The following is a 22,574-nucleotide window of genomic DNA, read 5'->3' as shown; positions in this document are numbered from 1 at the left end:
TGGACTTATCTATCAATTATCATAGACTAAATTTCGAACTTAAACCCCATAGTTTCAATAAGCAGTGTAGGAATGATGTAGACTTGCATGTTGACAGATTCCATGATCTAACTACTAAACAGTGATTTCATTTCTTGTAGAAAAATGCTGGAATGACACACGGCATTTACTGCGATTCTCACAAGTCTGCCGTGTGATGTGCACATAATCATAGATGTGTTTCCTCGCGATACGAGTAAAAACTATCTACGGTTATGTATGCATCTCCATGTCAGAATTGTGAGAAGCACAGTAAATCCTGTGTCACCCACTCTTCCAATTTATTAATGAAAATTAATAATTACTATTTAATAATAGATATTAGTATCTTGTTCTCCACGAAAATATCAAATATAACCCTATAACTCAGTAAAACTTCTAACCCAAGTCGGTGAATTTTTTAACTGATCACTTTGGAGAGTTGCTTCCATCGATGTTTTGAAATGGAACCAAGTCTAAAAAAGTCGACACCAGTCGATTGTAAAACTATAGAAGGAAGGAATCTCGCTTAACCTGCATTTTTGTTCTTACACAGATGTCCTACTGAATAGTCCAGATGAAACAAGAAGATTGCGTTAAGACAAGTTATGTTGTCATAATTGCAATTTTTATATAAAATAAATCTCCATTTTGAAATTTAGATAAATAAGAGCCAAAGAACTCAAACTCAAACCAAAACTCAATCCATCTTTGGTTCCATGGATAATGAAGGCAGACAACTTCATGTAGTAATGTTTCCATGGTTAGCCTTTGGTCACCTTATACCATTTTTAGAGCTTTCGAAGTGCTTAGCTCAAAAGGGTCACCTTATCTCCTTCACATCAACCCCAAGAAACATCGAAAGACTCCCTAAGATCCCTCAAAACCTATCCTCTCTCATAAATTTGGTGAAGCTTCCTTTACCTCACGAAGAAAACTTACTAGAAAATGCAGAAGCTACCATCGATCTTCCAAGCAACAAAGTTAATTACCTCAAGAAGGCCTTTGATGGGTTGGAGGGTCCGTTAGTTAATTTCCTAGAAAAATCGATTCCAGATTGGATCATTTACGACTTTGCGGTACACTGGTTGCCCCCACTTGCAGCTAAACTTGGTGTTCGTTGTGCTTTTATCTGTTTATTTAATGCTTCATCAGCTTGCTTCTTTGGTTCACCATCTTCAATGATGGGCCTCCACAAAGATTCACCTAGATCTCTCGAAGATCTAACTGTCGCGCCCAAATGGATTCCTTTCCCTCGTGAAGTTTTCTTTCACCTCCATGAGATTATAAGAGCCTTCAAAAATCTTGGAGAGGATGTTTCGGGTGTGCCCGAGGGTTCAAGGATGGCTTTGTCTATCAAATGGTTGCGATGTCGTGTTTGTTCGAAGTTGTATGGAGTTTGAACCGAATTGGTTACGTCTTCTCGAGGACGAGATTTACAAGAAACGAGTTGTTCCAGTAGGTCTACTTCCTCCTTCAGCGCAAGAGAGTAAGGATGAAGAAGATGAGATGTGGGAGGAAATAAGTGAATGGTTAGACAAACAGAAGGCAGCATCTGTGGTTTACTTAGCGTTGGGGAGAGAGGTGACTCGTGTCAAGAAGAAGTGACCGAGTTGGCACTTGGGCTAGAGCTATCTGAGTTGCCTTTCTTTTGGGTGCTAAGGAGACCACCTGGCTCAGTAGAGGCTGACTCGGTTGAGTTGCCAGATGGGTTTGAGGATAGAATTGGTGTTCGTGGCATTGTTTGTAAGAGTTGGGCTCCACAGGTTAGGATATTGGCGCATAGATCGACTGGGTGTTTTTTGACTCACTGTGGTTGGAATTCGATCATTGAGGCTCTTGCGTTCGGGCGAGCCCTTGTTATGTTGCCCTTCATGGCAGAACAAGGATTGAATGCTAGGGTGTTACAAAGGAGGAAGATTGGATTGGAGATACCAAGGAACGAGCGAGATGGGTCATTTAGTAGGGACTCAGTGGGTGAATCGTTGAGGATGGTAATGGTGGATGAAGAGGTGAGATACTTAGGACCAAAGCAAGGGAGACGGGAGAGATTTTTCATAATGAGGACTTAAACAATCAATATATAAAGAATTTCGTTAAGTACCTCCAAAACCATGTGTGCAAAGAGAGCCATTGAAGACAGTCAACTTATTAGATGGAATCCTCCTCCCATAGGCGTTATCAAGATGAACACGGATGAATCTTTGTTAGAAAATGGTGCTGGTTTTGATTTTACAGCAAGAAACAATAATGGAGAAATGGTCACTGCTGGTTTTGGTCACTCGAATTATACGAAGATAATAGCTATAGAGCTGGATGCAATTCTCAAAGGCTTGAATCATTTGAGTATGAGAGGGTACTCGGATATAATTGTAAATTCAGATTCACTAGTTGCTGTCAAAGGGATCAAGGATAAATGGAATATTCCATGGAAATTAATTAATCTCGTAAGAGAGATAAAAAATGCTATGCGAGGCTTTAATTCAGTTGTATTGAAATTTTCTTGGCGAGAATCAAATAAAGCAGCTGATTGGTTAGCAAGAAGAGGAACTTTTAATGATAACTTATGTATTTTAGATTCTTCAAATGTTCCTGTGGATCTGTATAATATCCTCATTGAGGATCTCAATGTTTGTTATCTTTGACTTTAGCTATTTTTAATATATAAGGGTGAGGCCATTCATAACCTCAGCTTACTGATAAAAAAAAAAAGAGAGAGCCATTGAAGGTTCAGTGTTGTTGGTCATTTTTAACAAAATGGGGCAATGTATATTATTCCTCGTAAGGGCAATCAAGCCACCACCATCAATGGTCCTATAAGGATCAGGATGGTGTTGTCTGTTGCAACTTGAAACTACTATCGATGTTCCATTTTCCTTGTCTCTTGTTAATAAGGCCTTGTAAAATGAAATAAAGGCCTTTTCGGTATGTTGTAAAATATAAAAATTTGTGTTTACTGTGTCTTACAAATATGAGTTTTTACAACTTTTTGTTCATTGAGTACCCAGTAGAATCAAGAGCGATTCTAAGGGACTGATTTGTCTTCGTACCCCAACAATTTTGGCGTTACTTCTTCACAATTTCGTTATTTTTTGCCTTAGGGACTAATGATGAGTAGGTTTTATACCTACGAATTAACCACTTTTAAATATAATATTTTGTTAATTTTAGAGTCTTTTAGTTGTTTTTATTTAAGTTTAGCTAGTTTTATACTTTTTATGTGATTATATGTTTTTATTTGATTTTTATGCTTATTTTACAGATTAAGAACAATATGGAACATTGGGATAAGTGCATACGTTTAGGAGAAATTTTGACTTCAAATTGGTTCACTCTCGGAAGAAGGAAGCTAAGCATACAAGCTAAAAAGTCTTCAAGCCGCGGCATGATATATTGGGAGGTCATGGCCTGCTTACGTTTCCAGCTTTACACGTTAATTTGTGGTGACCGAATTAGAGACGGATTTTGGAACTCTTAAACCCTAATGACTCTATATCTATAAATAGGAAAGTTTAACCCTTAGTTGGGGACAGAAGTTTTGGGGTTTTTCTTGGAGGCAGAAGATTGAGAAGGAGGACGGGAATTGGAGATCGGCTCTTGAGTTTTATCTTCTTTAACTTTAACTCTTCTCTTAATTTTGTAATCTAAGAATGGCTAAATACTTTTGTGATTTTGTTTTCTTTTCAATGAAGAACTAATTTCTATTCTAGGGTTATAATGGAACCCATTCATGATATTTGATTAGTTTTCTTTCTTTCTTCTATGATCCCACATGTGATTGTTTATTCTATCCAATGTTTAATGCGATTTGATTAACTGATCATTGATTGAATTGATTTGGTGAACCCTAATAATATCGGCAGAGTTATTTGTGTTCATGACCTAGATAGATTAACATATGTTAATTTGAGATAGGAATATACTCAGGTTGCATGTGCATTCCTTATGAGAACTTATTCTTAATGAATTCTTCTTGATTTGATTCTCATAGGCATATAGGGAATTAGTCTAGAAGGGTATTTTTACATGACCATCGGAAGAGGCTTGTAGAGAATTTAGTGTTCTTGGATGACAATCATAGTGGATTAATTTATCATAGAGGGAAGGAGAATTAAATCAAGTGGATTGTTTGGGGGAAATTATAAACCTAGATTTTATCACTCATTGATTTTAAATCTGCAAGTTTATTTTCTTTGTTAGTTTTCTTGTTTAGTTTTAATTCCTATTTTTACTTTTGTTTGGATAAAATTAGAGTGAGATAAATTGGTAATTAGCAATAGATTGGTATTTAGTCTCCGTGGGAACGATACTTTCTTATCACTTTATTACTTGTTTCGATACGTATACTTGCGTGCGTAAAAATAGACAACAACTAATTCGTCTAGGTACATGCTATAAATTCTTAGTAAACTTGTTTTTCGGTTTTGATGAGGGATTTTCAATTTTCTATGAGAAGAAGTGGGATTGAGAGATCGTAACCCTGGATTTCATGGAGATGGTGAAAGGATCTCATCATCGTCCATGGATGTAGGCAATCTTGTTGAACCACATAAATTTCTTTGTTATATCCTCTCTTTATTTTTTACTAGAGTCTACCCGTACCTATCGACACGGTAGAAATGATGGACCGGATATGAGGTTGAATAGATAACCACTCATCTAAAGAGATTGAAGAGCTTCAAGATATCTGATTTTTGAAAGAAAATAAAATAGGGTTTTGGGGGAAGAAAACAATGGGATTTTGGTTTATTACAAAGGGTCAATGTTAGGTGGAAAAATATGAATTGACAATAAGATTCTAACAGGTTATGAGAATATGCGAATGGAACAACTTGAAGATGACATCTTTTTGGAAGAAAAATCGAGGGCTTTTGTCTAAGAGTTCAAGATGTGGGCATTTAGATCTTTTTTTCAGTAGTGTATTAAGAAGTCCAAGATCAAGGGAGGCATGTCGTTATTTTCTTAACATATATAGGGGGTTTATCTAATATTCACCAAAAAGTGAGGGGGGGGGGGGGGGGGGGGGAGTCTAAATCACCCTAAAAATATATCTCAAAAAGATTGCTTAGTACATGCCACTATTGTGTTTGTTAAGTTAAAAATGCTAAGCTTGCTTTCATCTAAAGATGATGCTTCCATAATTGTAGCTCCTGAGCATTATAATTGCACAATGTGTTATTTATAAGGAATCCCAAGATCTCTCCCAGTTCACATTGAAGGTGTTGTAAGCTCTCCTGGCTAAGCCAATATGGCTACAAAACATCACCATGTTTTAATGTTCCCTTGGTTGGCATTTGGCCACATTCTACCATTTCTTGAATTCTCCAAGAGATTAGCAACAAAGGGTATCCACATCTCCTTTGTTTCCACCCCAAGAAATATCCAGAGATTACCATCCATTCCTCCAAATTTAGCTAACCATATAAATCTCTTGCAAATCCCATTGCCCTCAGTTCAAAGTTTGCCAGATTGTGCCGAGGCCACAATTGACATTCCAATAGAACAGGTTCAATATCTGAAGAAAGCATATGATGAGTTACAAGTTCCTTTTTCAATTCTTATTGATCAAATCTCACCAGATTTGATAGTATTCGACTTTGTCCCCGATTGGATCCCAAAGACAGCTTCGAAATTTGGTATCCCATCTGCCTTCTTTAGTGTATTTTCTGCCGCCACACTTGTCTTTTTAGGTCCACCAGCTGAGCTTAAGTCCAATTACCGAACAAAACCCGAAGAGTTTACAATAGCACCAGAATGGTTCCCTTTCACTTCAACTGTGGCCTTCCCTCTGTATCAAGCCATACCCATCTGCCGAAATCTAAATGTTCCTGATGTAAGTGGAAAATCGAGTGGTGACCGACTTGCAACAACACTGGAAAACTGTGATTTTGTTGTGGTGAGAGGTTGCAGAGAATTTGAAGGAGAATATATGAATCTCCTTCAAGAACTCTACAAGAAACCAGTTCTTCCAATTGGTTCATTGTCTCCACATAAGAATTCAAGTAAAACTAATGAGACCCAATGGTGTGATGCTTTCAAGTGGCTAGACAAACAACCCTCCAAATCTGTTGTTTTTGTTGGATTTGGGAGTGAGTACAAGTTAACTACAAACCAAATACATGAATTGGCCTTAGGATTGGAGCTCTCTGAGCTACCCTTTATATGGGCACTCAAGAAACCAGAAGGAATAGATGATTTGGAACTCTTGCCTTGTGGGTTTCAGGATCGAACTACGGCTCGAGGTTTGGTTTGCATTGGTTGGGTTCCTCAATTAAAGATGTTGGCTCATCCAGCTATTGGAGGATGTCTGTTTCACTCTGGGTGGGGTTCCATTATAGAGTCTCTTTCTTATGGTCATGCTTTAATTCTATTGTCTATGATGGTTGATCAAGGATTGAATGCTAAACTATTGGTTGAGAAAGGAGTTGGGCTTGAGGTGGAAAGTAATGAAGATGGTTCTTTCACTAGAGATGCTATTGCAAAGTCCATGAGACTTGTCATGGTAGAGAGAGAGGGAGAACCCATAAGACCAAAGGCAGAGGAGATGAGGACCATTTTTGCTAATCAGGATTTACATGACAACTATATAGACAGGTTTGTCAAGTATTTGGATTGTTGTCAAATACATGGACAAATATTACATAAATAATAGTAGTATAAGATGTACTATAGGTTATCAGTTAAAACTTCTTCTATTTCCAATGTAAATCAATGTTTTAAGAACCTCTGATTGAATGGAAATTTTATCAAACTGGTTGAACCAGACCCTTGTTTAATTGGGCTGGACCGTGATTTAGATTTTAGACATTCACCATGTTCCTGCGTGCACCAAAAAACTTAACTCTGCAGTCGCTCACAACCAATTCATTTAAGAAAAATATTTTCCTTACGAAGTTAGTAACGAAAGTTTCCTGACCCCCGTCCATGTGGCATCCAAGTTTGAATTGGATTTATGTTGGATTAGGTTGAACCGGATCTAAATGCCTAGATTTGGCAATTTTACTAATCTCAAGGAGTGTGAGGTTCTTACAATGGAATTTCTGTTTCAAAGAAATTTCACAAAGTCATCCATGTAGTAGCCATTGTGAAGCTTCTCATCCATAAACACAGACCCCATCTCTCTAGCTTAGACCCACTCTCCTTCTTCCTCCACTATGGCCTTCCTCAGTACTTTTGGGTACCACTGAATCTCCCATCTTCACTTCTTTCAACTTCTACAGCCAAACCTTTCTCCACCGCACTTGAGTTTGATGAAAGCTATTCTCCACCGAACTTGAGCTTGATCAAAGCTATTGAAAATGGAGGGTTATTGAACTCCCAAATTTAAAACTAAAATTCAACGGTGAAAATTAATTGATTTTTAAAAAGAAAAAAAAATCAAAATTCTTAGACTTTTTTCCTCAACAATTATGGGGCTTCAGATCATATTTTTGGATGCCAAAGATTGATATAGTTATATGCCCTCTAAGGTTTGTTAAGTAACAAATTAACACTCTGAATTTGAATTTTGTGATGTAGATCACGACAACAAATATGATAAAGTAAAGGGAAAATTATAAAAAAAAATCGAATAAAAAAGTTATTTCACAAAAAAAATCAAATTTATTTGAAATTAGCAAAAGGATAATAAACCGGCCATTTGTTGTCTCTCTCCTCTTTTAATTTAAAAAAAAAAAATTCAAATTTAAAAAAAAAATAGGTCATTGAATGACTGGTTGTATTTCTCTCTTCTCTTTCTCTCTCTTAATTATTTAAAAAAAAAATCAATTTTTTTTTTAAAAAAAGGTCATTGAATGACCGGTTGTTTTCTCTCCCCTCTTTCTCTCTCTCTCTTCACTTTCTCTCTCTTGATTATGTAAAAAAAAATCATTAAATAACTAATTTTTTCTCTCTCTTGAAAAGAGCAATTACAAATAAACCCTTAATTGTTGCACACGTCACCTTCTAGTTAATTAAAATTAATATTGTACTTATAGGATTACTTTATAACATAAACACAATCAAAGAGCAATTATAATAATTATAATCGCTATATAGATTTTTATGATTCATCCTACATCAATGTTATTGGAACACTCGAGACGACTAAGATAACAAGCTCTCTATATATCAAGAAACATTTAACGAGATTTACATGTTTGGGAGAGGTGTTTAACATGAATAAACACGTGGAATATGTAAAACATGTCTTATATATTTAGGTTGCATTCTAAATCTTGATACGTTTACTCCTAAAATTTAAAGTAAATAACGCTAATATCAAACCAAGCAAATACTTAATATAAAATCAGAGAAATTCTATTGGCCCATCAACTTTTACTTACAACACACCAATCATTTTGAAATTATACAATTGTTTACCTTAAATTGGTGTGAAATAAGTAAAAATTGGTGTGTTAATATAATCTATCTAATATAATATGATGCATCGAGGTCAAAACACAATGTTATTAAAATATATCAAATGGGTCTTAGGAAATTTATTAATGAACCATTTAAATGTTTTATTTTGTTTTGGATTTCATTCTCCTTTTAAATCATACTAAATTTATTAATATGGAATAACATACATGTCTCTCTACCTTGATAGTTAGATTTTGCCTCTAACAATTTAATCAACACTTTCTGGTCAAAAGTGATTGCGAGAGCATAATTACGTTTGATGACGAGGACTAACAAGATGCATCCACGTAACCACTAAAGCAAAGCAACACTGAGTCGGAAGTGACATGTGTTTCATCCTTAAAGTCAGTAGAATCATTCGATGGGTGAGTAGTTTAGCAACTAAGACATCCATCAATCATCTTAGATAATTCTTTAAGATGACTTAGTCTAAGTGACAAGTATAAGAATTTGAAGCACTCGATTTAACATGACCTAAAGCTTTTGTGCAAATTACATAATTAGTAAGAGAATAAAGACAGATCTTAAACGAAAAGTTTCCTAGGATTTACATGATCTGTATTAGAGTGAAATTATCAAACCAAATTAGAAGAAGATTAACAAAATAAAGAAAAAATGAAAATTCATCACGAAATCAATAATATAAAGACCACAAGATCCTAATCGAAGTAGAATTTTAGAATATGTGCAAGATTTTCAAAAAAAAAGTTACTAAGACTCTAGGAATCTATAAATACATATACCAACACACAGGAAAAAAACTTTTGTCTCATACCCTAATTCAGTATTTCTGATTTTTTTCCTACCAACTTGATTGTTATAGAGTCTTAATTTTAAAAATTCTCACATATTTGAATAAAAAAACAAGTAGGAGATCGTCCTTGAGATATGAGTCTGGGGGTGAGATAATTAATTTTTACTTATAGTGAAGAAATCACTCTTTTAAGTGATTAAAATTTCAAGGATAAGATATAATGAAATTAAAAATTTTACAATTCAATACTAGAAAAAAAATATTGTGCAGGTACATTGAAATGAATTTTTATTTTTGGTATCATACTCCAGATGATTCCCATAAGGGGATCCATAACTCTAGAGGTGGGATGGGTTGTTTCTAAAGTGGAGTCATGGTTTGTTTTACATGAAGACATGAACAAGTGCATTACCAATGACTTTTACAAAGACATAAAGAAATGCATAGACCAATAGGATGGATTGTCTCTAAAAGGAAAATGAGTGTGATATAGCAAAAATAAAGGAGGGCAAAATTTACATTGAAAATCATTTCGATGAGGTCAAACATATGTGATTAAAATATTGAAAAAAAATGAAAGAATTGTCAAATCAATAAGTTTATAGACCAAAGTATTTTTCCAAAGGTTTAATTCGAAACCACATTGGACACTAGGGGGTTTCTCTTTTTTTCTATTTATGTAGAAGAAGAGAAACTGAATGCTCAAATCAACAAGTTCATAAACCAAAAGATTTTTCCAAGGGTCCAATTCCAAATCATGTTGGACACTAAGGGGTTTCTCTTCTTTCTTTTTTTCTCTATTTATGTAGAAAAAGAGAAACTGAATGATCAAATTAACAAGTGCATAGACCAAAGGATTTTTCCAAGGGTCCAACTCCAAACTACGTTTGACACTAAGATGTTTCTCTCCTTTAATTTTTTCTCTATTTATGTAATGGGTCCCTATTCAGCACTAAACAGTTTGGCCAACATTTTAGCCAATCATTTTTGTCCTACATGGGTTAGAAGTTTTGGAATGGGCTAATTTTTAGTGAGGATGATCTCTACAGTGATGAGATCATCCTCACCAAAAATCAGCCCATTCCAAAACTTCTAGTCCCATGTTTACAAGTTGAAAAATCGTGGACCGTCCATTTTTTGTAAACCATTTTTGATGGGGTTAGAAATTTTAGAATGGGCTAATTTTTGGTGATGATGATCTCCTCACTGTAGAGATCATCCTTACCAAAAATCAACTAATTCCAAAATTTCTAACCCATGTTTTGAAAAATGTTTTGCCAAAATGTTAGTGCTAAACATTTCCCTTATGTAATAGAAGAAAAGAATTGTCAAATCAATACTAAGTTAAAAAATCAAAGGCTTTTTCCAAGGGTCCAACTCCAAACCACATTAGACACTAAGATGTTTCTCTTCATTCTTTTTTTATTTATTTATATAATAAAATAAAAGAATAGTCAAACCAATACTAAGTTAAAAGACCAAATGATTTTTTCAATGGTCCAATTCCAAAACACGTTGGACACTAAGATGTTTATCTTTTTTTTTTTTTCTCTATTTATGTAATATAAGGAAAGAATAGTCAAACCAATACTAAGTTAAAAGACTAAAGAATTTTTCCAATGGTCCAACTCCAAATCACGTTGAACACTAAGGGATTTCTTTTTTTCAATATCTCGGGCGATACGAATGAAACAGCGTAGAACATGTTTAACTCACGAGTTAAATGAGACGTATCGGACGAGAGTTTCAAAATCTCGTCCAAGTTAATCGAGACAAACGAGTTAAATCCTCAATCCTCTATTCTTTCATTTCCAAATCGATTTTTTTTTTTAATTTTATATTTTTTTGGGTTCATTTAAAAAAAAAATCATTTCTAAGTTTTTTCAGAATTTTTTAAAATTTTTAAATGGTTAAAATCCTTTGTCTCAATGTCGAACGAGACGTATCGTCCAAGTCAACTCTGTATCGGAGCTGAACGAGACGAGACGTAATACCGAGTAAAAAAAGCATGAACATCACCATGTTTTCAAATAAATAAATTAGGAACCTCCGCTTTCAAGTTTCAACAATATGAATATGGCAAGGGATCTTCACGTAGCCATGCTTCCATGGTTGGCCTTCGGCCATATGATCCCATTTCTCCAACTCTCCATCTCTTTAGCCAAATCAGGAATCAGAGTCTCCTTCATTTCTACTTCTAGAAACATCCAAAGACTTCCCAAAGTTCCTCCAAATTTAGAGTCTCTGATAAATTTCGTAGAGCTTCACTTGCCAACAGTTGAAGGTTTACCTCAAGACGCAGAGGCCACAGTCGACCTTTCCATGGATCAAATCCAATATCTCAAGGTTGCTTACGACCTCTTGCGCCATCAATTCAAGCAATTTGTGGCTGATGAATCTCCTGATTGGATCATCCATGATTTCGCTCCCTATTGGATGGCTGAGATTGCTCGGGAATTCGGAATCCAACAAATCATGTTCTCTGTCTTCTCCGCTGCTATCCTCTCCTTTCTTGGGCCTCTGGAGTACCTTATAACAGGTGAGAGACAAAGGGAAATATGGTCATCGTCGGAAAGTATGACATCTCTACCAGAATGGATTACGATTCCGTCATCCGTCGCCTACCGACTTCACGAGGCACGTGACATGTTTCCTGGAGTTTTTGGGCAAAACGCGTCTGGGGTGACCGATGCTGACCGGATAGCGTTGACGTTAGGAGCATCTCAGGCGGTGGCCATCCGGAGTTGCAAGGAGTATGAAGGCGATTACTTGAATTTGACCGAGAAGATATACCGGAAACCGGTTATTCCGGTTGGTTTACTTCCACCTGTGCACGTGCCAAAACATGAGGTAAGAGAAGAAAAAGAGAGAAAGATATTTAAGTGGCTTGATGAGCAAAGGGAGAAGTCTGTGGTGTACGTTGGGTTTGGGAGTGAGGTGAAATTGAGTAGAGATCAAGTGTATGAGATAGCCCGTGGGCTTGAGCTTGCCCATTTTCCATTTATATGGGCCTTGAGAAAACCCATGTGGGTAAGCAATGATGATGATGCATTGCCATCCGATTTTCGGAAGAGTACGGCCCACCAAGGGATAGTAGTTATGGGCTGGGCTCCACAGTTGGATATTCTGGCCCACCCTTCTATTGGAGGGTCCTTGTTTCACTCAGGTTGGGGGTCCATCATAGAGACCCTTCAGCATGGGCACGCACTTGTGGTGTTGCCATTGGTGATTGACCAAGGCTTGAACGCTAGGCTATTGGTGGAGAAGGGTTGGCTGTAGAAGTAGATAGAAGTGAAGATGGGAGTTTCAATGGCACTGACATCGCGAAAGCATTGAAGAAAGCCATGGTGGAGGAAGAAGGAGAAAGTCTGAGGATCAAAGCTAGAGAGATGGGATCTGTGTTTATGGATGAGAAGCTTCACTATAGCTACTACATGGATGGCTTTGTGAAATTTCTTAGAAACAGAAACTCTACGGCTCAATGTAGCAAAGAAAGTAGCCCTTGAAATAGTTAGCTACCCAAATACTTGGAGTACAGGATAATGGGAACTGTTGTTGTCTAGTTTTTAAGTTTTAAGTCTATGTTTCTACTTAGTGGACGGTTGTTATTTAAACCTTGAAAGATAAATACAAATTCTTAGTTAGTTATCAATTTCACTAGGTCTTGATTGCATAATCTTTTGATAGGTGATCCATCTCCATAACCCATAGCCAAGGATTAATTATTCTTAGAAAAACCATTTTATGGAGGTGATCCTGTGAAACCATTAAGTTCATGATTTATGGAGGTGGTCCTGTGGAAGAAACCATTAAGTTCATGATTTTATGGAGGTGGTCCTGTGAAACAACTCCAATGATCAAAACAGTAGATAATTTAAAAGAATTTCAACAGAAAATCACGAGAAAATTATGTACATTTACCTTTGTATCGCTTTTTCATTATATCAAATGTCATGGATCAAATCATGAACTTAATACGTGCTCATGTATTGCATACATGTTGGTGCGGCAATTCCATAAAACATCATGCTTGAACCCGATTAAAGAACGTGGGGCAACTTATATATAATTTTAACGTTTGTTTTATTGTGGGTGATGTCCACACTCCCATCAATGATGAGCCCCCGTCTTCTCAAGATATCGGATCAATCTCATGGACTGAAGCTTGAATCAGATACTTCAACTCCTGAGAAGCCATCCTTTGGACAGATTTCGCTTACTTAATTTTCGGATGTAAACATTTATGGGACAAATCTATCTACGATGCCATGTGATGTGATACTAGAATCTTGGAGATTTAATTTTGACTCCTTAACTGTTAGAGAAAACTACTTAATAGACACTTTGGGGGGGAGATGGGGGGGTTCTTTCTAAATCGTCCCTAACTTTTGAGAGGTAGGTTGGTGGCCCATTTACTGAACTTTTTCTTGCCTAATATTCTTAGCCTCATCTTTTGTTACAATATTTTTAAAATACCCAAACTACCTTTTATTTCTTATCTTTTTTCACATACTTAAAATTTTCAATGACGATTGCAATTATTTTCAACAATATTTGATCATTAATGATGAATGAAGAATGATATACTCCTAATTTTTAACATTTAGATATACTTTTTAATTTATTTCGACAATTTATAACAGAAAAAGAAAAAACGAAGTTGAGATTCTAAAGTTTTTGAAGATTTCATAATAACTTTTTATTTGAGTGTTCATTTCGCAATTATAATATATGCATTTTTTAAGTATTTCTAGAAGATTTATCTAATATTGAAGTTGAAAAATTGAAGGAAAAAAGAAGAAGAAACAATCTGGATCATATTTACAGTGTCGACTTCACCAATTTTTATTGTTGAGTTCAACATATTTATTTTCGAATTCAACATTATATTCTTGACTTCGACTTGAACTTTAAATTTTTTTTTTAAATTGTCAAATTCGACAAAAAATATAATTCTATCGGAGGATATATCAACTATATTCTCCGTTATAGTATTGAACTCAATAAAATTTTTTTTTTAAATTCGAACTTGACAATAAAAAACATTGAACTCAATAATAAAAAAGTGTAAAGTTCAACAATAAAAATGTTGAACTCAACAATAAAAGGTGAACTCAGCACTGTAAATGTGATCCATACCTTTTTTTTTATTCAATTTATAAGGGCTTTGATATTGGATAGATCTTCTTGAAATACCCAAAATGCATAAATCATAGTTGCAAAACGAACACTCGAATAAAAAGTTAAGAGGAAATCTTCAAAAATATTAGAATCTCAATTTTGGTCTTTTTAAAAAATATATAAACAGTTGAAATAAATCGAAAAACACATTTAAATGTTCAAAAGTAAGAATATATCATTTTCCATTTGTCATTAACAATAAATCGTAAGTACGAGAAGAAGATGAGAAAAAAAGGGTAGTTTGAGTATTCCATAGCATTATAACGTGAGATGAGGTCAATGGACTATCAACAAAGAAAAAATTTACTAAATGGATATTAAGGGATCACCCAAAACTTAGGAACTATTTAGAAAAAATTCCCTCAACTAGTGTTATTTATGTAATTTTCCCTAATTTTTATTAGCCTATAAGATAAGAGAAAGGTCCACGGGAATTTTATCAATTTAAAAACATCGGGGTGTGATGGAGGGGTTTTATGTTTACCTTTATTTATTATTACATCAATGCTAGAATGACATTGGATTTAGCAATTTTTACATTTTTGACGTGGAGGTGCACACATAACTGTTGATGTGTTTCCTGGAGTGTCACCCTTGCACAACTCATATTATTATAATTTTTTGATCTGTTTTCCTGAAATAGATTAAAAAAAATAAAGGGGATTTTCTAATGGGTGCACTAGGGGCACACGCTAAAGTGCAATAAATACACTTAAAATTTTGTATTTTCTTTTTCCAAAAATGCCCTTAAAATGTCATAAGGTGTTTTATTCCCAAAGTGCATTTATAACACTTTAAGACCCAAAATCGAATAGCTAATTTTGAAGAGAAATAAATGTGCTTCACGCTTTCCAAATAATATGTCCTCACTCGTGCCTGGCAACTAGTCTAGGCAACAAATGGGAGCACATCAGATTACTGGATAAAGAAAGCTCAGAAGGAGATAAAGTGATATGGAAACCTGACACAAGGGGAACCTTCTCCATAAAAACAACCTACAAGGCCCTTCATTAGAAAAAGTACTCAGGTTAGATGGCATACCCCAGTTTATTTCCCGAACAATATAAACAGGCACAATGCAACTACATGGTTGAATCTTAGTAAAATGTTGAAGACTTAGGATAAGCTGAAAATTATGGGTCTAATTCAACTATCTAAATGTTGTTTCTGTAGGAATATTAATGAGAATGAAGATCACATATTCCTTGGATGTGACTTTGCCTTCAAGCTATGGTAGAAACTATTAAGAAAATCCAACCTTCATAGCTCAAACAAGGAATGGACTAGAGAGGTGGAATGGGTATGTAACAATGCTCTAGGGAATTCTCTGAGCTCCCCAGTGAAGAAACTGGCATTCAACGCATTCCTCCACCACTTGTGGGTGGAAAGATGCATACGGTTATTTCAGAATAGTTACCTTCCTTTAGAATTTTTGGAAAGTAGGATAGTTCGAGATGTCCACCATAGAGCTCTTAGGTTGGAGGATTGCATTGTAGACTCATTCTCCACTAGAGCCTTCATGGTCTCTTGGGAGCTCAACCCCAAATTTAGTCATAGTAGCCAAGTGAAATGCACGTGGGCTAAGCCTTCAGAAGGAAGCTATGTGTTGAATACAGATGGCTCTCTTAGAGGTAATGATGGGGGAGAAGGTGCAATCGTCAGAAGCAACAGTGGAGACACGGTGGGAGCCTTTGCCATTAACACCAAAGGGAAATCGGTCATCAACCATGAATTACAAGCTATTCAAAAAGGCCTAAATATGACTTTGAGCCTTAACATAAGACACATAACGGTTAGAGCAGAATCGAAAGTTGCAATTGACATGACTTTGAGCCTTAACATAAGACACATAACGGTTAGAGCAGAATCGAAAGTGGCAGTTGACATCATTAATGGGGAGAACATAGTGTTGTGGACTGAAGAAAGAACCCTTAAGATTATTAAAATAATACAATTCGACAATATTAACTTCTCATATAGGGAAAGCAACCAAGTTGCAGATTTTTTGGCCTCCTACCTCATCTCTCATGGTAGCTTGATGTTCAATCCATTGGACTTTCCTAAGGAGCTCAAAGAAATTATATGTAAAGATGTCAATGGCCACGTGCATGTAAGGATGTAGTTGTCTCCTTCTGGTTGGGGGTCTACCTAACCCCTTCTTTTATATATATATATATATATATATATATATATATAGGATGGCGTTATTACGACCCCCTTTGCGACACACCATTTTGTCTTATATGGGCAAAAATGTTTGGAATGGACTGATTTTTTGTGAGGATGATCTCTGTGATGAGGGGATCATCCTGGCAAAAAATCATCCCATTCCAAAACTTCTAACCCCATCAAAATTGATTTACAAAAATTGGACGGTCTAAAATTTTTCAACTTGTAAACATGGGGCTAGAAGTTTCATAATGAGCTGATTTTTGGCAAGGATGATCTCCTCACCATAGAGATCATCCTCACAAAAAATCAGCCCATTCCAAACATTTTTGCCCATATAAGACAAAATGGTGTGTCGCAAAGGTGGTCGTAATGGGGGGTCTACGGAACCCGACCCATATATATATATATATATATATATGGTCACGTGTATGTAAGGATGTAGTTGTCTCATTCTGGTTGGATGTCTACCTAACCCCTTCTTGTAAATATATATATATAAAGAAAAATATAAAGTACCTCGGATCGTATCCATTTTGAATAGAGGATTGAAGTCCTTCCCACAACTCAAACATGACCCGTAATCAAGAGGCAGAAAAAACAATAAAAGAACATTCTAATCTATTAATTTCTAGAAATTTTGATTATGTGGCAAGTTTTGAGGTGTGGGAGGTGGTTTTCAACGCACCACCCATGCCGTATAGGATGTAGGTTCATTATATAATGGGTCCTGTTCGGCACCCTAAGTTTTACCACACACTTTAACAAACGCGTTTTGTCCTACATGGGTTAGAAGTTTCGGAATTAGCTGATTTTTGGTGAGGATGATCTCTATGGTGAGGAGATCATCCTCACCAAAAATCAGCTCATTCCAAAACTTCTAACCCCATCAAAAATGATTTATAAAAAATGGACGGGCCACGATTTTTCAACTTGTAAACATGGGGCTAAACATTTCGGAATGGGCTGATTTTTGGGGAGGATGATCTTCTAATCACAAAGATCATCCTCACCAAAAATCAGCCCATTCCAAAACTTCTTACCCATGTAGGACAAAAAACGTTTGTTAAAGTGTGTGGTAAAACTTAGGGTGCTGAACATTTCCCTTATATAATGGGTCCCGTTCAGCAACAAACATTTTGACAAACATTTTGGCAAAACATTTTTCAAAACATGGGTTAGAGGTCTTGGAATGAGCTGATTTTTGGTGAGGATGATCTCTACGGTAAGGGGATCATCCTCACCAAAATTCAGCCCATTCCAAAACTTCTAACCCCAATTTACAAGTTGAAAAATCGTGGACCGTCCATTTTTTATTAACCATTTTTGATGGGGTTAGAAGTTTTGAAATGGGCTGATTTTTGGTGATGATGATCTCCTCGCTGTAGAACCCATGTTTTGAAAAATGTTTGTCAAAATGTTTTAAAATATGTTAACTATTCTAAGACCTCTAAACCATGTTTTGAAAAATGTTTTGCCAAAATGTTTGTCAAAATGTTTGTTGCTGAACATTTCCCTTATATAATATGCTTAATTTGAGACAATAATTGAACTAAATAATTATATATTGCCATTCCTTCCTTGGAGTCTCTTTCTATCTCAGCTGTTGAGCATTCGGAATTAGAATTTCACTATATTTAAGAAAAGGAAAATAAATTTGACCTTAGATCACTTAATTTTCACAATATGGAAAAGGAAATGCATGTAGCCATGGTTCCATGGTTGGCCTTCGGCCACATGATCCCATTTCTCCAACTCTCTATCGCTTTAGCCAAATCAGGAATCAGAATCTCCTTCATTTCTACTTCTAGAAACATCCAAAGACTTCCCAAAGTTCCTCCAAATTTAGAGTCTCTGATAAATTTAGTAGAGCTTCACTTGCCAACAGTTGAAGGTCTACCCCAAGACGCAGAGGCCACAGTCGACCTTTCCATGGATCAAATCCAATATCTCAAGGTTGCTTACGACCTCTTGCGCCATCAATTCAAGCAATTTGTGGCTGATGAATCTCCTGATTGGATCATCCATGATTTCGCTCCCTATTGGATGGCTGAGATTGCTCGGGAATTTGGAATCCAACAAATCATGTTCTCTGTCTTCTCCGCTGCTATCCTCTCCTTTCTTGGGCCTCTGGAGTACCTTATAACAGGTGAGAGTCAAAGGAAAATATGGTCATCGTCGGAAAGTATGACATCTCCACCAGAATGGATTACGATTCCGTCATCCGTCGCCTTCCGACCTCACGAAGCACGTGACTTTTTTCCTGGATTTTTTGAGCAAAACGCGTCTGGGGTGACCGATGCTGACCGGGTAGCGTTGACGATCGGAGCAACTCAGGCGGTGGCTATCCGGAGTTGCAAGGAGTACGAAGGGGATTACTTGGATTTAACCGAGAAGATATACCGGAAACCGGTTATTCCGGTTGGTTTGCTTCCACCTGTGCAGGTGCCATTACTTGAAGTAAGAGAAGAAAGAGAAGGAGAGATATTCAAGTGGCTTGATGAGCAGAAGGAGAAGTCAGTTGTATACGTTGGGTTTGGGAGTGAGGTGAAACTCAGTAGAGATCAAGTGTATGAGATAGCCCATGGGCTTGAGCTTGCTCATTTGCCGTTTATGTGGGCCTTGAGAAAGCCGATGTGGATTTCCAATGATGATGTGTTGCCATCCGATTTTCGGAAGCGGACAGCGCATCTTGGCATTGTAATTATGGGTTGGGCCCCACAATTGGAGATTATAGCCCACCCTTCAATTGGAGGGTCCTTGTTTCATTCAGGGTGGGGATCCATCATAGAGACCCTTCAACATGGGCTCGCACTTGTGGTGTTGCCATTGGTGTACGACCAAGGCTTGAACGCTAGGTTATTGGTGGAGAAGGGTTTGGCTGTAGAAGTAGAAAGAAGTGAAGATGGTAGATTCAATGGGAACGACATTGCAAAAGCACTAAGAAAAGCTATGTTGGAAGAAGAAGGAGAGAGTCTGAGAATCAAAGCTAGAGAAATGGGGTCTGTGTTTATGGATGAGAAGCTCCACCATGGCTACTACATGCATGGTTTTGTGGAATTTCTTAGAAATGGAAACTCTATGATTCCATGTGGCAAACAAAGTAGCCCTTTAAATGGTTAGCTATCTAACTCCTTCAAGTATAAGAATTGTTGTTGTAGGTAGCTTTTGGCTTTGAGTTAATAATTTGGTTGCTCATCATGCCCACCAAAATTACTCATTGATCAAACTCAGACAGTTTGGTGTCCTTATCAATAATCAGACATGATCTATATATTTGGATGGTATAGCTTGTGAATTAGCTATGATGTATATCTTGCTTGATTTTCATCCCAAATATAATTTTAGTTTTCCTCCACTCCCATCTTTTTTTTCTTTTTTTTTTAAATAGCAAATAACACATGGTGGAAGTTTCTCAATTAAGTACATTTTGTGATTAAACATTTAACTGTTAAATTTTCCCAATCCAACTAGGTTTAGGATTTCTAGACCCGATTGGTTTTATTGTCAGACAATCCAACTTATTTCACAAAACCAAAACCATGAACGGTAATAGGTCACATATTTCATGGGAAATATTCTAAAAAATCTGAGTCCAAGTCAATTTTGGTGTCTCCTCTCAGACATGGTTTGAGATGACATTAAATTTCCACATTCAATTTGTTAAGAAAAGACATAAGCAACGAAAAACGAGGAAAAAAATGTAACTGTGGAAGTTGATTTTGTGATAAAATCTGAGTCCAAGTCAATTTTTGTGTCTCCTCTCAGACATGGTTTGAGATGACATTAAATTTCCACATTCAATTTGTTAAGAAAAGACATAAGCAACGAAAAACGAGGAAAAAAATGTAACTGTGGAAGTTGATTTTGTGATAAAATCTGAGTCCAAGTCAATTTTTGTGTCTCACTGTTTAAGATGACATTAAGTTTCCACATTCAATTTGTTAAGAAAAAACAAAAGCAACGGAAAATGAGGAAAAAAAAAAGATGTAACTATAGAAGTCGATTTTGTGATAAATCGATCTCGATCACTATTTCGTCATTAAATTTATAAAATAATATAAAGAACATAAAAAAGATAGAGAAGACAGAGATTTTTTACGTGGTTCGGAAAAATACTTACATCCACGGGCTCATAGAGTCGTTTCATTATAGATCTTACAGGTACATAATTAATTGTATTACCCTTTATCCAAATTAGTTATTACATAAAAAATGAGAACAATCCTTTAAAATTAAGATTCTTCTTTAATAAGATAATCATCTTCAAATGATGTCATGTATCTACCTCGGGATGTGTGTTGATGGTGCGAATGAAAGATCCGGATAGAAGAGGATTTTATCTCTCTACAATAATCATAAAAAAACACACAGATTTTATGTAGTTCCCTCAAGATTGAGTTACGTCTACAAATCACATTGATTCCACAATAAAGAGAAAATTCGTAGTTACAGATTACACCCTATCCTAATTTGACCAGCTTCTTCACTGTGTTAAATGATGAATAGTATTCCTTGTTGATCAAAATCATCAATCTAATTTTCTGAAAATCTTTTGTTGATTTATCAACTCCCTTGCTTGAAGAATAGTTTCACAAAATTGGAGGTGAATCATGATAATTAATGTCGGATCTTGTTTTTGGATTTAGTGAAAAGGGAGAACATTCAATTTGTTTGACATATGTAAACCTTGACGAAGATCCACATTTTTACCTTTACAAAGCCAGTAAACCTCTAAGTTAAGATATAAACACGGGAAGATTTTCATCCATGGAAAAAATTTATAGTTCTATATTAAGTTTTGTAAAAATTTATTGAGAAAGATATCCTCTAACTTATATATATATTTCTAAATTGTATAATACTCAGTGCACTAATTTAGTGTGTTTAAGAAACATACAAAACATCACCATGTATTAGTGTTCCCTTGGTTGGCATTTGGCCACATTCTGCCCTTTCTTGAGCTCTCCGAGAGATTAAAAATTTTATTTATTACATAAAATTATTAAATCAAACCCAAAAGATGTTACATGTACTGCATTGTTACAGATTTTAGCTATTACATGATGATCAACCAAATTATTAACTCAAAGCCAAAAGCTACCAACAACTACAATTCCTGTATTCCTAAGAGTTGGATAGCTAAGGAGTTCATGGGATATTTGTTTGCCACATGGAACGATAGATAAAATCTTCAGGTTAAATATGAGGGTAAATGATTTTACCAAAGACATTAAAGTTGACAAAAGAAAAAGCAAAAGATTTTAATGAAAAATTTTAAAATAGGGTATTTAAGTCATTTTCATCAACCTATTAGATATGAAGGACGTCAGGGGCATGCCATCTCAAATATTCACCAAAACATTGAGGACTATATCTTAATGGTCTCTCTCCTTTGACTTTGGCAATTTTAAAATGTTTAAACTACTTGATTTGATGTCAATAATCCTCGCCTTTCTCTTGTTATAATATTAAAGATATGCTTATTAGTCTTTAGGAATTAGAAGATAAAATTATATGAGCTTTCAAGAGGTAAAGCCCTGTGTGGATACATCTCTCCGCGTAAAAGCAGAAGTCCAATATCTTTGTACAATAACAAAAATTCTCTCCGCACAAAAGTAGATTTTTAGAATTTCTCAACAAAAAAACAAAAAACTTCTTTGCGCAAAAATAAAAATTTATCCAAACGTTTGTTAGCTCTCCGCAAGAGTAGAAGTCGTCAAGAATCTCTATCCAAACGCAGTGCAAGACTTTTTGAGAAAAGAGTCGTTCTAAGTGCTAATGTGATAATGTCTTAAAAAGATAGATTTTGCTCGAAATACAAAAAGAAAATCTATGATTCTTGAGAAATTGGCACATCAGCACAGTGTTAACCACAGTGGATTCAGCTTTTCCTTTATAAATGTTGAAAAAGCCTAATTTTGACATTTTTCTTTCATGGCAACTCCTAAATCTCCCATAAATTCAGCTTTGAGAGCGCCAAGTTCAAAAATATATTATTGTTAAAGCGCTTGCAAAGTGTTAAATAAATAATAATAAAAGAATTCCC

The 22,574-nt window shown here is 35.6% G+C and overlaps 1 protein-coding gene and 4 pseudogenes across 1 annotated transcript; all 5 read left to right on the top strand.

The window, feature by feature from the left end:
* Positions 1-632: 632 nt before the first annotated feature.
* Positions 633-2,774, top strand: LOC147409100 (UDP-glycosyltransferase 91C1 pseudogene; annotated as a pseudogene).
* Positions 2,205-2,663, top strand: LOC147409101 (uncharacterized). Its single transcript, XM_086417472.1, has one exon. It carries the CDS (start codon positions 2,205-2,207, stop codon positions 2,661-2,663), a length of 459 nt encoding a protein of 152 aa, XP_086273598.1.
* Positions 2,775-5,266: 2,492 nt separating the features above from the next.
* Positions 5,267-6,667, top strand: LOC147409099 (UDP-glycosyltransferase 91C1 pseudogene; annotated as a pseudogene).
* Positions 6,668-11,209: 4,542 nt separating this feature from the next.
* LOC147409098 (putative UDP-rhamnose:rhamnosyltransferase 1 pseudogene) lies at positions 11,210-12,817 on the top strand (annotated as a pseudogene).
* A 5,298-nt stretch (positions 12,818-18,115) lies between these two features.
* Positions 18,116-19,881, top strand: LOC147409097 (putative UDP-rhamnose:rhamnosyltransferase 1 pseudogene; annotated as a pseudogene).
* Positions 19,882-22,574: the final 2,693 nt, after the last annotated feature.

This window comes from Akebia trifoliata, chromosome 2 (assembly GCF_017979445.1).
Source record: "Akebia trifoliata isolate Shusen 1 chromosome 2, ASM1797944v1, whole genome shotgun sequence".
Classification (NCBI taxonomy): Eukaryota; Viridiplantae; Streptophyta; class Magnoliopsida; order Ranunculales; family Lardizabalaceae; genus Akebia; species Akebia trifoliata.
Note: the sequence above shows the minus strand (reverse complement) of the source record. Positions and strands in the feature narration are given on the sequence as shown.